Source organism: Nerophis lumbriciformis, linkage group LG33 (genome assembly GCF_033978685.3).
Source record: "Nerophis lumbriciformis linkage group LG33, RoL_Nlum_v2.1, whole genome shotgun sequence".
Taxonomy (NCBI): domain Eukaryota; kingdom Metazoa; phylum Chordata; class Actinopteri; order Syngnathiformes; family Syngnathidae; genus Nerophis; species Nerophis lumbriciformis.
In genome coordinates, this window is record NC_084580.2 from 4,403,383 (window position 1) to 4,422,850 (window position 19,468).

General features: G+C 37.6%; 1 protein-coding gene across 2 annotated transcripts in view; it reads left to right on the forward strand.

Moving 5' to 3' along the window:
- Positions 1-19,057, forward strand: part of pi4kab (phosphatidylinositol 4-kinase, catalytic, alpha b) — a 56,231-nt gene extending 37,174 nt beyond the window's left edge. For both annotated transcript variants that reach the window (XM_061928655.1, XM_061928656.1), the window contains 18 exons: positions 552-710; positions 790-869; positions 957-1,156; positions 1,451-1,541; positions 1,972-2,139; positions 2,226-2,279; positions 2,735-2,855; positions 2,930-3,059; positions 4,726-4,869; positions 4,951-5,021; positions 6,297-6,403; positions 6,497-6,601; positions 6,838-6,963; positions 7,045-7,165; positions 7,344-7,503; positions 7,578-7,667; positions 18,075-18,158; positions 18,235-19,057. In XM_061928655.1, the coding sequence (XP_061784639.1) occupies positions 552-710; positions 790-869; positions 957-1,156; positions 1,451-1,541; positions 1,972-2,139; positions 2,226-2,279; positions 2,735-2,855; positions 2,930-3,059; positions 4,726-4,869; positions 4,951-5,021; positions 6,297-6,403; positions 6,497-6,601; positions 6,838-6,963; positions 7,045-7,165; positions 7,344-7,503; positions 7,578-7,667; positions 18,075-18,158; positions 18,235-18,286 (2,063 nt within the window). In that variant the 3' untranslated portion in view covers positions 18,287-19,057. The remainder of the gene's footprint in view (positions 1-551; positions 711-789; positions 870-956; positions 1,157-1,450; positions 1,542-1,971; positions 2,140-2,225; positions 2,280-2,734; positions 2,856-2,929; positions 3,060-4,725; positions 4,870-4,950; positions 5,022-6,296; positions 6,404-6,496; positions 6,602-6,837; positions 6,964-7,044; positions 7,166-7,343; positions 7,504-7,577; positions 7,668-18,074; positions 18,159-18,234) is intronic.
- Positions 19,058-19,468: the final 411 nt, after the last annotated feature.

The following is a 19,468-nucleotide window of genomic DNA, read 5'->3' on the forward strand; positions in this document are numbered from 1 at the left end:
AATTTGCAAACCCTGGAATACGGCGCACAACACAAGCATGTGTTTTTTTTTTACGCCTTCTGTGTTTTGTATTGTTTCTGGTCTTGCTGCGATAATGATAAAAAAGTGTTACAGAATTTTTTTTGGCGAGATTATGTCTCCCAACTGGCCTAGGGACGCCTCAAAGAAGTCAGTGCTTCTCTACTTAAGCTGCTGCCCCCACGACCTGACTTTTAGATAAGAGGAAGAAGATGAATGGATAGATTTTATTGTTTATTCTTGAATTTATTTTGTAGTTATTATATTTATATAATTGAAATATTTAAATTGTTTTTGTGTTCAGCTCGCATGGCACAAAATTCCATAAAAATAAAAAAGGCGCTGTTTTTAAAACAAAATCTGTATGTTTTCCATTTTTTTAAGTATCAGTTTGGGCATGTATACGATATCCATTCCTACTCTTAATGCTGATACACGATATTGTGCAAGTGTACCTAAGATGGACTCTCTGATGTTCTTGGTTGAAGATTTGACATCCTAAATGCATGCTAATGTATCTTGGCCTTGTTTAGATGCACAAGACATGTCTGTGAATAGCTTGGCTGTAATGGCGGGGACAGACAGCCGCAGTAACCTGGATGCAGCGCTGGGTCAGAGGCAGCAGGTGGCTCAGGGATGGATTAACACCTACCCTCTGTCCTCTGGGATGTCCACCATATCCAAGAAATCAGGTAAAAAGCACTCACACTGATTCATGATTTAAAAACAAATATTTTATATTGCTGATATTTTTCTTCTGTCTTTTTTAAGGACTATCCAAAAAAAGCAACCGAGGCATTCAACTGCATAAGTACTACATGAAACGCCGAACCCTTTTATTGGCTTTACTGGTAACCAACCATGTTTTATCAAGCGTTACTAAATTCACAAATACCACAATAAGTACTTACAGCTTATGGGACATTCCTGTATTGTAGGCCAGTGAGATAGAGCGCTTGACAACGTGGTACAATCCTTTGTCAACTCAAGAGCTCGCCATCGCCACTGAACAGTCGGTAGAAACCAGCATTGCTAACTGGAGGTCCAAATACATCAACTTGACAGAAAAACAGTGGAAGGACAACGTCAACCTTGCGTGGAGCATCGCACCTTACCTGGCGCTGCAGCTGCCTGCCAGGTAGGCCAAGGCCTAGTAATGCAAGTCAGCTGTTTAGATAGGATGCTGGGATGTTGCAGCCATAGTATTATTAATAGAAATCATTACCAGACAAAGACAAAGCTGATGCATGATTAGATGTATTGTAAGGCAATGGCAATGGAACGGCAGAATAATTTTTTACCTCAACTAATGAATATGCTGTTTTGTTATGAAGTAACATCACCTATTCCTACTGGCTTGCAAATTACAGCATGCATGTTTGCTGGTACACATAGGCAGAGACCTACCTACATAATGTTTACTTTTTCTCAGGTTCAAACACACTGAAGCGATCGTGTCCGAGGTGACTCATCTGGTGCGTCTGGATCCAGCTGCTGTGTGTGACATTCCTGAGGCAGTCAAGGTAAGATCCATTAATAAAGTATTTCTGATTCTGATTCTGATCCTATTAAATACCATTTAGAAAAAAACGGTGTCCATTCATTCTAAATAACATTTGTGAAGTCAAAGATCACAGATGTTACCTGAGAGAGGAGCTGCTGGCTCACAATTTCAATTGTGGTTTATTTAGCAGGCAGCTGCTGGGTGTAATTGCTTTGCTGTACCAATGAGTTGGTGCTGCACTCCCTCCAGAGTCTATCCACTTAACTTATGTCCTAATGAGCCTCTCACCTGTGTAATAAAGAACATGAGCACATAGCGTCTCCTTACTGGCCCTCATTCATTCAGTGGATGATCCTTCTTGACATCCTCTAGTTCTTTACTTATTAATGAGTAGGCTACTTTTTTTGTGTTTAACAAAAAACAATCAAGATGTGTCATCTTCTTTTCAGTTCCTGGTGACATGGCACACCATCGACGCAGACTCTCCTGAGCTAAGTCACATCTTATGCTGGGCACCAGCAGATCCACCGACTGGACTGTCTTACTTCTCCTCCATGTACCCTCCTCACCCACTCACAGCACAGTATGGCGTCAAAGTGCTTCGGTCATTTCCTCCTGTATGCCCACACTTCATCTATTGTCTTTGTGTTTTTAAAGCAGGTGGTTACAATCCCTAACATACCTTATATTTTACCTTTTGTAGGATGCCATCTTGTTTTACATTCCTCAAATTGTACAAGCACTTCGTTATGACAAGGTGATTATACAACTTTTGGCTTCTAACATGTGGAATGCATATATGGGATGGCGTAGCTCTAATGGTAGACCAGTTGTGCCAGCAACTTGAGGGTTCCAGGTTTAAATCCAGCTTTTGCCATCCTAGTCACTGCCGTTGTGTCTTTGGGCAAGACTGTTAACCCACCTTTCTCCAAGTGTTGCTCACACTAATGTATGAATGTGAATGAATGTTTGGTGGTGATTGGATGGGCCTCGGCGCGAATTGGCAGCTACGCTTCCGTCAGTCTACCCCACGGGCAACTGTGGCTACAAATGTAGCTTACCAGCATCAATATGTGAATGTGGAGTGAAATAATGATGAATTCTCAGTTCTCTTTGAATCGCTTTCAGTGTGTACAAAAGCGTTATATAATTCTAATCTATTATCATTATTATATGGAGTTTTTTGTGCTTTTTACTTAAACGTCTATCCAGATGGGTTATGTGAGGGAGTACATCCTGTGGGCCGCTCAGAAATCGCAGCTACTTGCCCATCAATTCATCTGGAATATGAAGACCAACATCTATCTAGATGAGGAGGCCCACCAGAAAGACCGTGAGATCTTTCTAACAGGCACAAGGTATGCACACAAGCGTGAACACGTCTGTATTTTGCTGTTTCGTCTGCAGCCGACATTGGCGAGCTATTAGAACAAATGGTCGAAGAGATCACCAGCTCCTTGTCCGGACCGGCCAAGGACTTCTACCAGAGAGAGTTTGACTTCTTCAACAAGATCACCAACGTGTCCGCCACTATCAAGTATGAACACACAGCCGTTAAAAAAGATGGTTTTGAGAACACAGCAGTAAAAAAAAAAGTGTATAGAATACAATTTTAAAAGTATAAAATCAGGGGATGATTATTAAAGTCCATCTGTTAAGATTCATATTGATAACGCAATATTATGCAGTCAGCCACATTTTGGAGTAATGGAGGCAAAATGCAGTACAGTAGCCAGCAGAGGGCCCTCTTGAGGAGATCCCAGGCTTCAATCTCCTATAGTTTCCTTGCTAAAAGAGGTCATATTATGATTTTTTTGTCTGCATATAAAATACTTTCTTGTGGTCTACATAACATGTAATGGTGGTAATTTGTTAAAAATGTTGCATGGATTATGTTTAACAGATCGTTTTTAAGATGCTTTCTTGACAGTCTCTTCAGGATGCGCCCTTTTGTGGGCGGTTTTCTTTACATGGCTCCACTTTAACTGGGTCTCCACACTGTCATCTTAGTTGTCGTTTTTAGCCCTTCCATAGCAAGTCTACTGACAGATTAAGTTCTAACTATATGCTATACTCACTATTAGAAATGGCAAAAGCTGAGAATGCATGTGCATGTACAGGCGGGTCTACCCCACAACAAGAGGATAGAGAAAAAGAAGGAACTTATTGACTACAGCATCGGACTAAAATGTCGTACGCGAGCAAACCCTTTGATTAAAAGTCTACCATCACACCAGGGCTAATTCCAAACGGCTTGTTTGGAGGAAGTATGAAGGAGGCAAGATTGTTTTATAAATATCTCCACAATGCCTCCACGGTTTGATTTAAAGTTTTCGGGACTTATGCAGATCCCAAACACACCACAGCAGGTACCAATAGGTAAAAAAAGTTGATTTTGCATAATAGGGCCTTGGTTAGGTGGCCATTAGTTAAGCAGGCATAGCAGCCATACTGCTCCAGCACTACTCTGTAAGAAATGTTACTTCGCTCAGCACAATAATGGCATTGAAACAGAAGAACTGTCTTAGACCCTGCAGAAATAAATTGCCATATGAACAACAAGTAAGCTAATAAGTCTTTTAAAGAGTTTTGGTCATCAAAATCATTTTTCTATCGGCTTTTTGTTCTACTTTTTTACTCTGTTCAAACAAAAGATATCTACTTGCAGTTTCTGTTATATTCCCTGCCATCTAAAATGTATTTTTAAACCCCAACTAAGCTAAAGCTGTGCTCCTGAATTATGTAACTGTGTTGTTTGATGTGACTATTGAACTACCGGTACTAGATAAACACGTAAACAGCCAACCAACCACGCCCAAATTATAATTGCTTTGTTTACGACATTAAGATTTCCCATGTGTTCCAATGTTTTGCTCGTTTCCCGCCTTGAGCTACCTGTGCTCCCCTCCTGAAACGCTTTGGTTGATAATTTCTGAACTGTTGTTTGCTTCACGTCACTCTGATTAAGCATTGGTCTGGAAGCCACTCAGTTAAGCTAATTATTTGTCCTCTTGACACTTCCCATTCGGCTGATAGAACTCCCCTCAGTCCTCATTAGGACAATAATAACAATTATCCAGTGGTGAATATTCCTCCTCTGTGAATAACAACTGTGGGTAGCTGTCACCTGTAGTGTGCGATCATTCCACGAGACACCCATGATGCATGGATGCGTGCTCACTTTGTTTGTTTGTTTCAAACAGACCTGTTCCCAAAGGGGAGGAGCGAAAAAAGGCCTGCTTGGAAGCTTTGTCCCAAATCCAAGTACAGCCTGGCTGCTATCTACCCAGTAACCCAGAGGCCATTGTCTTAGATATTGACTACAAATCAGGGACCCCAATGCAAAGGTGGGGCTTGTGTGTGTACTGTGTGAAGGTCAATGATCTCTGAAGAAAATAATGTAGAACATTGTCAAAATATGTCTTTAGTGCTGCCAAAGCTCCTTACCTGGCCAAATTCAAAGTGAAGAGATGTGGAGTCAGTGAGCTGGAAAAAGAAGGTATTTAATGAGGAATTTTTATGATGCCATTTGTACACAAGTATTTAATTACATTTTGGAGGGATTTTCAAATTGTGGCACAGTATGCCTCTACTTAGAGAACATAATACGACTGGAGCCTCACCTACTCCCACTATAAATATTTTTTAGAGCATACAGTTATAACGCATTATCCACCTCCCGCTCCATGACTCTTGCACGCTTCACTCAACCTCCAAGCCAAATAGGTTACTATCAGAGCCAATACAACACGCGCCAAGCCCCAAAGAAGAGCCACAAAGCCAGCGATGCCCATGGTTCGGTTTTCATAGGTTACTGGCAGTGTAGAAACATAATTCAACGAAATGAAAAAAACAGAGCAAAAGGCACATTAAGAAAAAAACACATTGCTGACACCAATAACTCAAACTTAGCACTTTTTTAAGCCTTTTAACAAAATTAAATATATATACAGTACTAATATCATGTTAGGGGTTAGATGTTGCCTTGGTTCTTGGCCAAGACCAGGGATTAAAAGCATATCGAGCTTGGAGAGAACTGCTTTCCACTGTATTTAATATATGGCTGTTTTACATATTTCATAGAATACACATTATATGTTCAGTTTCTTATATTCAGAAACGTTTAAGGTATAATAAACTGAGGTTGTTTTTTTTTTACCTTATGTACACATTGTATTTTAATAGCAAATAATGTGTTTCATTCACTCTCAAAAATAAAAACGTATATCCAACAGATAATTCAATTTGATGTACAGTATTAGAATGGAAAATGGTGGGAAAATACTTAATTTCACAGTATCCAAGTGTTCAAAAAGGGAAACGTTGCCTAATGTGAGTGTTGTTAGTAAAGTATTTGTAGTATTTAAACCAAATGTATCTGAATTGAAATTAATTAAATTCCACTTCCTGTAGTTTTGGTACAACATCCTGAGAGATGAAGCTCATTTAATTTTTAAATACTTAAAATGAATTGAATTGAAACTCCGAATTTGGAGTTGTGCACAAGCCTGCTAAAAATCAACTGACTCATCAAACATTTCATATGAGTGATGTTAGCTTAACTGTTTGCAAAAATAGTTTTCTTTATTTCTCTGAAGTTGCTGTGCTTCCCTCGAAGTCTTACGGCACCCAGCCACACATTGAAACCCCTGGTTTATAGTAAAATACCCCAATAATATATATAGCACAACTTTTAAAGTTCTGGAAAAACTTGAAAAAGCATCCTAAATGTGACCTTAATTTTTTTTTTTGTCACTGGTCTTCTCTCCTTGAGGTCTCCGATGTTGCTCTGACGTTGTGGATGACGAAAAAAGTGAAGAGGAGGTTAAGAAAATTTGCTGGCAGGCGGCCATCTTTAAAGTGGGCGATGACTGCAGACAAGTACTTACCTTTTAATGAATAACCTTACTGGAACATTCCCACCATTTCACTCGATGGTGGCTTCCCCATTTGCTTGACTTCCTTTGTGTTTAGGACATGCTGGCTCTTCAGATCATCAGCCTGTTTAAGAACATCTTCCAGCTGGTGGGCTTGGACCTCTATGTGTTCCCTTACAGGGTGGTGGCCACGGCTCCGGGAGTAAGACCTCTCCCTTTAAACGTGTTTCTATGGTGGCGAGCCGTATCACAAAGCTGAATACTTTTGATTGATTGATTGAGACTTTTATTAGTAGATTGCACAGTACAGTACATATTCCGTACAATTGACCACTAAATGGTAACACCCGAATATGTTTTTCAACTTGTTTAAGTCGAGGTCCACTTAAATCAATTCATGGTAAATACAATATGTACCATCTCATTGCTGGACCACAGTGCGGCGTGATCGAGTGCATCCCGGACTGCAAGTCTCGGGATCAGCTTGGCCGTCAGACGGACTTTGGCATGTACGATTATTTCCGTAACCAGTACGGGGATGAATCAACACTTGCATTTCAGAAGGTAAAGCAGTTTGTTGCTTATTTCCAGCAATGCTCCTGATTCTTAGTTGCGGATGTGACTGGCTTCCATGTGTTTTTGCAGGCACGCTACAACTTCATCCGCAGCATGGCGGCATATAGCCTGCTGCTCTTCCTGCTGCAGATCAAAGACCGACACAATGGCAACATAATGCTGGACAGCCAGGGACACATCATCCACATTGGTGTGTAATTGTTTGTTTATTGTGGTGTTAGACTGTAGACATGCACAGCAATGATAATCAGTATCAACGCAAAGACACTTGTTGCTGGGTAGAATATCTCATTTAGTTTTCGCCCAAAAACTAAAAAAAAAAAAAACCCGTGACAGACCGTATACAAAAAAAGTGTTTTGATTCCCAGACTTTGGCTTCATGTTCGAGAGCTCTCCTGGTGGCAACCTGGGCTGGGAGCCGGACATCAAGCTGACAGACGAGATGGTGATGATTATGGGCGGCAAGATGGAGGCCACACCCTTCAAGTGGTTCATGGAGATGTGTGTCAGGGGTTACTTGGCAGTCAGGTGAGTAGTTTTTTAAAAGTCATGCCTGCAGAGAGCGAACACTAAATAAGACTCATGTTCCTGTGGTGAATTAGACCCTACATGGACGGCGTGGTGTCTTTGGTGAACCTCATGTTGGACACCGGTCTGCCTTGCTTCAGAGGACAAACCATCAAGTTGCTTAAGTGAGTGTGCAAATGTCTTAAGGGTGTCATACTTTGAATACTAATTGATTAGTAGGAATTTGCTAAATTGATCATTGATTGAGTCAGTTGACTCTAAATGGAGTGCACTGCTTAGCTGCAACCAGCAGAGGCGCTATTGATTCAGTCTCAACAGAGCCGTGTATAGAGAGAATATGGCCAACTCTGTTTCAGGTGATCTCCTCAATGATTGGTCAAAAGGGCGCAATGACTGCTACTAACTTTGAGCTGCTAACTCTGAGCTGATCCTATGTGTTTGACAAAATGTCTGTGTTTTGTTCAGGAGAGAACACATCAAAGTTAATACAAATGATGATAAAGAAATTAATACATTTAAGAGATGGTTTGATAAAAACAGACTATTGAATTGCAGTAAAATGCAAAACAATAACAATACTGAAATAAACTGCAACAAAAAAACAGTGCAATTAACAGTGCAATACATTTTCATAACATGGTCACTCTGCCTAGTTTCTCTTGTTATATTCTTATTTTTACTGTTATATTTGTATTCTTATTGTTGCTTTTTATTTTTTATTCTTATTGTAATATTTTCTATTTTATTTCCATTTATACCCCCATTATTTACTTTTTTACTTTTCAAATTCGATCTGAATTCTGTACACTGCTGCTGGAATTTTAATTTTCCTGAGGGAACTCTCCTGAAGGAATCAATAAAGTTCTTTCTATCTATCTATCTATCTATCTATCTATCTATCTATCTATCTATCTATCTATCTATCTATCTATCTATCTATCTATCTATCTATCTATCTAAAACTAAAATGATGCAATCAGTGAAAGAGAAAGTCAAACACAAATAAAAATAGATGGACATTTAATGTGTGAAAAAAAAAACACTTTTGGGGTGTAACAATAGATAATAAAATGAACTGGTAATTTTATGAAAAAATATACAACATAAAGTGGCAAGAAATATGTCAATAATGAATAAAGCAAAATGTGTTCTGGACCAAAAAAAAACACTCTTTATTCTCTACTACTCGCCAGGGTTACCATATCTGAGTTATTGTGTAGAAATGTAGGGAAATAAGTACGAAAGTACCCTTATTCACTTAGCATGTGACAAAAACAGTAAGAGCAGTTAGAATAATACATAATGAGTGATACATATAGTGATTACAAATACAATGGAGGCAGACACCACAGTTGACATACTTCACACAAAAGTCACAATTTCTCCATGATTGTTGGTCTGAAGATTTTGGCGAATTGAGGGTAATAAGTAATTTTTTTGGTCGTTCTGTGTATTTTTTTTTACATTTATTGCGTGTCGGGTGCTTGTTGGACACAAAACACAGCAGGACTGTAGCAGCAGAGTGCGACAATAATGGCCACAAAATTATACTTTCACAAGATTAAAGCATGTTTTATTATGAGCCGGAGTATGTTTAGAACTGTAGATAGACATATTATTTTGGTTTATTTCGTCAAAAAAAATAGCGTCAAAACGACAGCAATTGCATGCATAGTCTCACACATTTACTTCACGTGGTAGCAAACATGGCGCCTGTTGTTTACTTGGCCATACTCTCTTTATACCGAACTCTAAATCTCAACTCGTAAGGAGTTTAAAGAAGAACGTAATGTCAGCTTAGGGGAATTGAGCAAACTTTGCTGAATGTTACATGGAATGTTCTGAGTTGCTGTTTAAATGCTGGAGAGAAAAAAATTCCATTCTGTATAAAAAATATAGAAAAGTATTATCTTATTGACCAAAAAATAGAACAACACTTTTTCTCAAGAAAATAAATAAGATTGCTTGTCTTATATTTGGGGTCTTCAGATTTACTCATGCAAACCAACACAGGGTATCCACAGGGTCTTAAAAAGTTTTAAATCCAACAATTTAAATATAAGGCATTCAAATGTCAAATTCTCCTAAAATCTCATAAAAGGTCTAAACTACGATTTTGAAAGGTCCCAAAAATATATTCACTTTACTTTTATTTAAAACATGCATAAAATGTAGTCTTACTTTTAAATGTTTCGATTTTTGAGGATATATAACATAACCACAAAATGGAACTAACATAGGCTACCTGTGCTGCCCGGTCAGAATTAATTGCACACTGCCGAGTTTGCTGTGCGCATGCAGCAGGGTGTTGTTACATCTTAGCATAGCAGTGGAGAAAACTTAAAGAAAACCCACAGCAAAGACAAATTACTTGCATTAAATGGGTAAGTGCAAGTTCAACGATTTGTGGCCTCAGAACGATCAATTTAATGCATGGTCGAAGCCAATGGATGGAAACATATAAAGTGTTTAGGACCCGGATGTGAAGCCATCGATGAGGGAAACATTTGTAAACATTGTGGCGAATGTGAATGGAATGATAATGTAAACCTCAAAAAAACAAGGATAAGTCTGTGTCAAAAGCTACTGAAACGCCACAAACACTTGCACAACTATACAAATATCAGCTTAACCCCCAACCCCCAAAGGAGTGTCATGTGTTTACTTGTGAAATCATACTATTACATACAGTAAGTACACACTAATTTCTATGTGGTAGTAGTAAAACTATATTAAAAAAAAACATAATTCTCTTATATTATTTCTATTATTTATTCCAACATTTTCAGGTCAGCTTCTCATGTCTAACATTTTCTCCAAGTTTATACCGAAACTGACATTAAAAGCTATGAAGGTTGTCTGTTTAGTGTGTTTACACTCAGTTTATGGTGGGCTAAGCAAAGCAAGGAAGATTTGGGAATGTCATCTTGTAATGCTTAAAAAAGAACTAGTGCTTGTTCATGTGCAAAATGTTTTCAAAAAAGTCACAAAAACAGGTATAAATATATTCATAAATACTAGATGCAAAGTTAGCTGAGCAAATTTGAATGTTATCCACATTATTCACATCCAAATTATGTTTGAGGCTTGCAAGCCATAATCGCCTTCCTTCTTTTTAGACAATTGCTCTGTCTGCACTCTTTTTTTCACTACTTTGTCCAGATACAGTAGTACTGTAGATGTTTTTATCTGTTTGCTCAATTCTGACAGCTGCAAAAACGCTGCAAAAGTTAACCATTTAGACAGAGATGTTAACAAGCCCTTTCAAAGACAATATATTGTTGTTTTCTTCTACCATTGCTGACGTTCTGGTTGTTACATGAAAACACTTGATATGAATGAAGCACACTGCACCTTTTGCAAGAAGACACTTGGCAAATCTGATAAATGGCTGTAATGATGTTTGCTTATATGTGTTTCCAATTAGTTTACAATAGCCAGTCTTCTGGTGTATTAAGTTAGTTTAACCATTTTTGAAAATGTTTCATGTTTTCTAATGTGAAAGAGCAGTGAATTAATTCATATACTTACAATTCATTCTGGCCCTACGATTTAAATGTTATGTCTTTATACTTTTTTGTCCGTATGGATGTGAAATGGTCTTGAATTATATTCATTATCTTCTTAAAAAGGTTTTAAATTTGACTTGTTAAAACCTCTGCAACAGGTGGCACCAAAATGACTCCCTAACCAAGTCAAAGCTTTTCTCTTATGTTGCTCACTCACTAATGCAGCCGTGACACAGCTGGGAACAGTTTTGAAAAAAATTGTCCGTAAACAACAGATCATCAAACAATTGTTCAGCGATTATGAAATATATAGGGCTGACCGACTGGGCAATGTAGCTGAAAACTGCATCACGATATAAGTGTTTTATATCGGTCTATATTGATAATTATTGATATGTTTTTATGACCAATCGAAAATAAGGAGCAGGAGAAAAATATATTAACTATTAACATTTTTATTTCAACTGTACCCTTCTTCTGATTAGAATCCCCTCAGCTATCAAGGCTGAAGGGAAAGGAAATGTCAACACAACCAAGGAAAACACTCAATCAATATAAACAAAATTCTAAAATCACAATAAACACTTAACAATAACCTCTTAAAATGAAGGTGCAAAAATAAGGAATACATAAGAAATGATTAATAAAGTGTGACAAAATAGTGCATAGTGTGAAAATGTAAGCATAAAGAAAACAATTTACTGGCAGGAAGTTACATGGTCTGTGTAACATTTAATTTGAGATGTTATTTTTATTGAAGTATGGAAAATAATTTGTTATGCAGTAATTATTATTTAAATATTATTGAACCAAATTACTAATATTTGAAACTAGCATATTCGTTATATTTTGTAATCTATATTCTGCATTTACGTTCCTACCTGTTGTTTCTGTACACCTGAATAGGGAACGGACGAGGGTTGAAAAGAAAAGATGGCCGCGGCAGAGGACTACGGTTCATTTAAAAAAATCAAAAAAACTGCGAGACTGTCGCTGTGACTTTTCCTGTTTTATCAACAATATGTTCGCTCTCCGCGGTGCAGCACTCATTTTTAGTTTCTCTTCTCACTCCATGCAAAGAATCAACAGCGAGACAACAAGATGGCGCAAACAACAAGATGGCTGTTAGTGTGTCCCTCCCCTTGCTCTCTAATCACTTCCTGTTTTGCTCGGTTAGCAGTGTCACTACACGATCGGTACCAAGAGACACGATCGGTCCACGCATGCGGAAAGACTACTAAAGACTTTTTTTTAAGACGTAGCTTCTGCAACGTCATGTTCGTTATATTTATTTATTTATTTTTTTCAAATAAAAAATGGCTAATCTATGAGTAAGGGGGGATAAGAATATAAATAGGAACAAGGGGTAGATAAAAAAAATAAATCAGGGAGGAATATTGTCACAATTTCAACCACTTGCACCCTTCTGTCATTGCAATGAATGACGCACAGGGGTGCCACTGACTCCCATCGCATGTTTTTTTTTAATATATATATATACATATATTAAAACATTTTTCAACAAGACACTTACTTACTTAGGTCTATATCTGGGCCTATCAAAAAGTAGACTTTTAAATGATCAGTATTGTGAATTGATGTATTTGATGTAAATAACGTAGTAAAAAAAGATAGGTTTATTTTCCATTTAAGGCTGCTGAACACAGGTTTCTCTACGGTTTCAAAATAAATACTGTATTCTGAAGTAAAGTTTGTTTTGTTTTGTACGTAATCTTTTACATAGCGTTGTTATTCAAATAAAGATTACAAAAAAGAAAACAATGGTAACAATGACGGCAGGCACGAACATAACTGCCGTAAACCAAGTAGATAGGAAGTGACGTTGTCTTCACGCATGCGTGGGACCGATCATGTTTTCCTAAACCGATCGTGTATCGACAAGCAGAGCATGTTGTTCATGCAACCAACCTTGCCTTGCAACTTACGGTTTCCTCCCACAAAAAACAAGAAAAAATATTGAATGTTTTATCAAACACATTTTTTAATGGCTATCGATTACGGCATGTGTCTATCACATTATATATTGATATCGTTTTATCGGCCCAGCACTAGAATTTTTTTTTTTTTTTTATTGGAATCTTCTAGTGGTAGGACAGCCAGATGAATGTTTAATGTTTATTTTTTTGGGGTGTTTTAAGAAAAATAGTGGTCGTCGGATATTCAGGGTTGTTTTCTGTTTGGATCAATAGGGCAATTAGCTGTAATTTTGCCTGTTATGCTCAAAGAGATTTTTTTTATGATGTCCCCTAATGCAGTCCCCTAATGCAAAGGTCTTCAACAGGATACCCGAGGTGGCACTGCAGGGAGGTCGGGAAGTTTTTGGATGTTTAGATATTTTTTTAAATGTTATTTTTAAAAATGTCCCCTCATAATACCCCAAAAGGGAATAAGCGGTAGAAAATGGATGGATGGATGGATGATATACACAAAAATATTGATCCAACACACTGTAGTTAAAAGATGAATGGGTTGTTCACAAGAGATTATTTCCGGGACACATCATAATAGCTCAAAGAGCCCAAAATTATTCCAATATTATTCCCTATTTCTTGAGTATTGTGATTGTCATTACAACTAAAGATAATTAATGTTCATGAAAGCAAAGTGGCCATTGATTCCATGCTGTTACAAGTTCTGATAAGATTCCTGACTAACCTGAGACAATATGTTAACCCTCCTTGTATATTGAGGACTTTTCAGTTCTTTAGGGCACATTGTTGCTCTATTTTTGGCCATAACTGTGGTATTTTTTCCTAAGTGTTTTTTACTCTGGGAACATTTTTTAACCCAATAGAGTAGCAGATTGTACTCTTTTTATCCAAAATAAAACCTTGAAATTAGAAAATACATGATTATATTGTGTAATGATTGTACAGTTAAAATTGTGATTCAAATGAGCGAAACTGGCCAAAGATAGGTGTGCCAAACTTGTGGTATTGTAATTAAAAAAAACACTTGAGGCTGTAATTGCTGCCAAGGTGCATCGACAAATTATTGAGCAAAGGCTGTGATACTTATTTATGTAATTTATTTTTATTTATTTTTTATAAAAAATTCACATTTTCATTATGGGGCATTGTGTGTAGAGTTAGTTTTGGACAAACATGAGTTTGTTCCGTTTTGGAATAAGGCTGTAACATAACAAACATTGTGGAAAAAGTGAAGCACTGTTAATACTTTACGGATGCACTGTATAACTGAGGGCCCTTTTATTTCATTGTTGTATTTTTTTCTTATACAGTCATGATCAAAAATTTACATACACTTGTAAAGAACATAATATCCTGGCTGTCTTGAGTTTCCAATAATTTCTACAACTCTTATTTTTTTGTGATAGAGTGATTGGAGCACATACTTGATGGTCACAAAAAAAACATTCATGAAGTTTGGTTCTTTTATGAATTTATTATGGGTCTACTGAAAATGTGAGCAAATCTGCTGGGTCAAAAGTATACATACAGTAATGTTAATATTTGGTTACATGTCCCTTGGCAAGTTTCACTGCAATAAGGCGCTTTTGGTAGCCATCCACAAGCTTCTGGCAAGCTTCTGGTTTAATTTTTGACCATTCCTCTTGACAAAATTGGTGCAGTTCAGCTAAATTTGTTGGTTTTCTGACATGGACTTGTTTCTTCAGCATTGTCCACACATTAAGTCAGGACTTTGGGAAGGCCATTCTAAAACCTTAATTCTAGCCCGATTTAGTCATTCCTTTACCACTTTTGATGTGTGTTTGGGGTCATTGTCCTGTTGGAACACCCAACTGCGCCCAAGACCCAACCTCCGGGCTGATGATTTTAGGTTGTCCTGAAGAATTTGGAGGTAATCCTCCTTTTTCATTGTCCCATTTACTCTCTGTAAAGCACCAGTTCCATTGGCAGCAAAACAGGCACAAAAGAATACGAGTTGTAGAAATTATTGGAAAGTCAAGACAGCTATGACATTATGTTCTTCACAAGTGTATGTAAACTTTTGACCATGACTGTATACTTCGGCTTCCTCCCACCTCCAAAGACATGCACGTGGGGATAGGTTGATTGGCAACACTAAATTTGCCCGCCCGAGTGCAGGGGTAGTGCACCTGTGGCTCTTTTGATGACTGCATCTGGCTCTCAGATAAATCTTAGCTGACATTGCTTAACACGATAAGTAATGAATAATTCCGCTGGTAATCACAGTGTTAAAAATAACGTTCAAAATATAAAACATTCTCGTGCATTTTAATCCATCCATCCGTTTTCTACCGCACCTGTTCAAGAAGTCGCATTAATGATATGAAGTATTTTATTTATTATTGGTTAGCTTCAGAATAACAATGTTATTAAAAAGAATAAGAGACTTGTTATACTCTAAAAATGTTGGCCTTACTTAAAAATGAACGCATTTAGTTGTATTCAGTGTTAAAAAATATTATATGGCTCTCACGGAAATACTTTTTAAAATATTTGGCTTTGTATCGAACCCCTGCCTAGTGTGTGAATGTTGTCTGTCTATCTGTGTTGGCCCTGCGATGAGGTGGCGACTTGCCCAGGGTGTACCCCGCCTTCCGCCCGAATGCAGCTGGGATAGGCCCCAGCGACCCGGAGAGGGACAAGCGGTAGAAAATGGATGGATGGATATATTATTATTATCATTTAGTTCAATAGGAAGCCTGTAGCGCGCATCACTTTTGTTGTGGTTGGCTTTGGAGCGCTTGACAAATGTCAAGTGAGGTGACGGTGAGAGACAAAGTTGGATGTGCATAATTGCGTCAGAATTACCTCACATAAAGAGTTTTTCTAGTTTTATTATTTTTTCATTTAATGTTTGTTTTCAATCTTTTTAATTTGTGTAATTTATATGTACTGTGTGTGTTCTGTGTTCAGTGTAAATTCAGTTCAGTTCAGTTGATTTCAAACATGCATACGATACAATGTAATGCATCACATATTTCCAGTTGTTTCATTACAGCACGTCCGAAAAGGAGTAGGAAGAAGCTGAGCTTATTTAATCCTACCCCTTTTCATTCCATAGCATTTCTATCCTATTTCCTTGTTCTCTGTAACATAACAGTGAACAAATAATATACCTTAGTAAGTAAACACATACATTATCTTTGTCTCAATAAATAACAATTAAAAAACAAACAAACAAAAAAAAGGGTTCAAGATGTTCATCATAATTATTGTTCTGTGTGCTTTGTAGTTTGAACAGTGTCTTAAACCGAATCATATTGGTGCTTTGTTTGATTTCTCTGGTTAATCCATTCTATAATTTAATTCCACATACAGATATGCTAAAAGTTTTAAGTGTTGTTTCAAATTTGATTTTCCTCTAAGGTTATATTTCTCCTCTTCTGTTGAGAATTCTTGGGTAGCAGGTTACAGTTTGCTTTGTACATCATTTTCTCTGTTTGCAAATGCACCCAATTGTTCAATTTCAATATTTGTGATTCAACAAATAAAGGGTTTGTATGTTCTCTATATCCAACATTATGTATTATTCTAACTGATCTTTTTTGTAACACCGTTAGTGAACGAAGCGCACAATACAGTGACTTTGGATGTAATTTTGATATATTTTGGTTATAAGATCAGACTTATGCTAAAATTTGATTTCACTCTCGGAATGGAACTTGTTCAGAACCTGAAGGCCGTATGTACGAACCTGTCCTAACGAGGGGAGACAAGTGAATATTGCGCAATATCAAGATACCTTTAGGACCACTTTAATTACCTGCAGTTTTATACAAACCCCGTTTCCATATGATTTGGGAAATTGTGTTAGATGTAAATATAAACGGAATACAATGATTTGCAAATCCTTTTCAACCCATATTCAGTTGAATGCACTACAAAGACAACATATTTGATGTTCAAACTCATAAACTTTATTTTATTTTTGCAAATAATATTTAACGTAGAATTTCATGGCTGCAACATGTGCCAAAGTAGTTGGGAAAGGGCATGTTCACCACTGTGTTACATCACCTTTTCTTTTAACAACACTCAATAAACGATTGTGAACTGAGGAAACTAATTGTTGAAGCTTTGAAAGTGGAATTCTTTCCCATTCTTGTTTTATGTAGAGCTTCAGTCGTTCAACAGTCCAGGGTCTCCGCTGTCGTATTTTACGCTTCATAATGCACCACACATTTTCGATGGGAGACAGGTCTGGACTGCAGGGGGGGCCAGGAAAGTACCCGCACTCTTTTTTTACGAAGCCACGCTGTTGTAACACGTGCTGAATGTGGCTTGGCATTGTCTTGCTGAAATAAGCAGGGGCGTCCATGAAAAAGACGGCGCTTAGATGGCAGCATATGTTGTTCCAAAACCTGTATGTACCTTTCAGCATTAATGGTGCCTTCACAGATGTGTAAGTTACCCATGCCTTGGGCACTAATACACCCCCATACCATCACAAATGCTGGCTTTTCAACTTTGCGTCGATAACAGTCTGGATGGTTCGCTTCCCCTTTGGTCCGGATGACACGATGTCGAATATTTCCAAAAACAATTTGAAATGTGGACTCGTCAGACCACAGAACACTTTTCCACTTTGCATGAGTCCATCTTAGATGATCTCAGGCCCAGAGAAGCCGGCGGCGTTTCTGGATGTTGTTGGTTAATGGCTTTCGCTTTGCATAGTAGAGCTTTAACTTGCACCTACAGATGTAGCGACCAACTGTATTTAGTGACAGTGGTTTCAGGGTCCTTGGCCTGTGCCCCAAACAACGGATTAACTCGCTGCAATATAAAGACAATACATCCATAAACGTGAATGCATATGCAAAAGTGCAATATAGTTATCTGTACAGTAATCTATTTATATCTGCTCCTATTTGCTCTTTTATCCTGCACTACAACGATCGAATGCAACATTTTGTTCTTATCTGTACTGTAAAATTCAAATTTGAATGACAATAAAGGAAGTCTAAGTCTCTAAGTCTAATGCGATTTTATATTTAAATATGAGGAGTTAGTCCATTGAAACGTGACTTTTTGTGCGGTGTGCAGAACGTGCGGACATAACTTGACTCAGTTCTCCATGTCCTGTCCTCAGGCAGCGTTTCAACCCAGGTTTGAGCGAGAAAGAAGCAGCTTCCTTCATCATCAAGATCATCCAGAACTGCTTCCTCAGCAGCAGGTTGCTACCAAACCAAACAATTCCACACCAAATATTCATACTGTGCCTCCATCTGTCTAATCTCTCTCTTCCGCAGGAGTCGAACCTACGACATGATCCAGTTTTACCAAAACCAAATCCCGTACTAAATCTTTGGGCCTGAGCATGTGCACTTGAGTATGCGTATACGTGCCTTTTATGTTCTACACTGATTGGAGATTGTTCCTAGAGTTATTAGTCTTTTGATGTATTTCTCATTTTAGTCTATCAACACTATTTTGTTGGATGTAATTTATTGTTGTTTTTCATGGATATTGGCATCTTGACTTGTGTGCACTTAAATTTGATGTTCACTTCATACTCGGTGGCCATTTGCAATGATCTGTAACATCTGTTGATTTCTCTGGAGCATAAATGTACTGAGATACTTAAGAATGTGGCCTGCCGGCGTGTCGTACTTGATCGTACTGTCGTGCTTGTTTTTTAACGGACCAATTGGTCGCTTTGAGGATGGTACTTGTTTTTTCTTTGAACACCGTGGACTTGCTTGTATTGACGTTAGGCACAGTTACCATGGTGATGATGCACTAAATACTAGGTTTAGGTATATCTCAATGCCAAAAGGGGAGGGAGGTATTGTCTATACACTTCATTGTTCTTTTTGGATGAAGGTGACATTTTGAATGTTGTTGCATGAAGTTCTCCATCGTCACAAAGCTCTTTGGTGATTTATTGTTATTTTTTGGGTATTAAGTCAAACTTGCAGTGCCCTCCTCCGTCTTCTTCATTGTAATGTCACTGATTGTAAAGATTCTGCCTCTTTGTACATTTATGGCCTATTTTCTGTCTTCTTTTCTATATATTTATGAATCACAATGCACAAGATGTGAAATCAAATAAAGATATATTCATTTTAAAAATCAGTTCTTGTTTCACATGAACGGTACAACATTTTTACATAGTACTTCAAACAAATGTAGCGAAAATAAAGATAATTGTACATATTGCTTTCAATGTATAGCATTGTTTTGCAGGGGTGTCAAAGGGATCAGGCCCACGAACAGATTTTATCCGGCCCGCGGGATGAGTTTGCCAAGTATAAAAATGAGCTGAAATTTTTGAATGAAAGAAACTGCTGTTGTAAATGTGTCCACCAGATGTCACAATAGCAATTATTTGTAATTTAGTAGATTATGGTACATATGTAAAACAAATAAACCACATGATGTTCGTGCACCAGTCGAGGAAAATGAGAAAACTACATAAATAACATTCTGCAATTGGATTTTGATATATTTTTTATCTTGATGGATTGAAAATTAACACCAAAG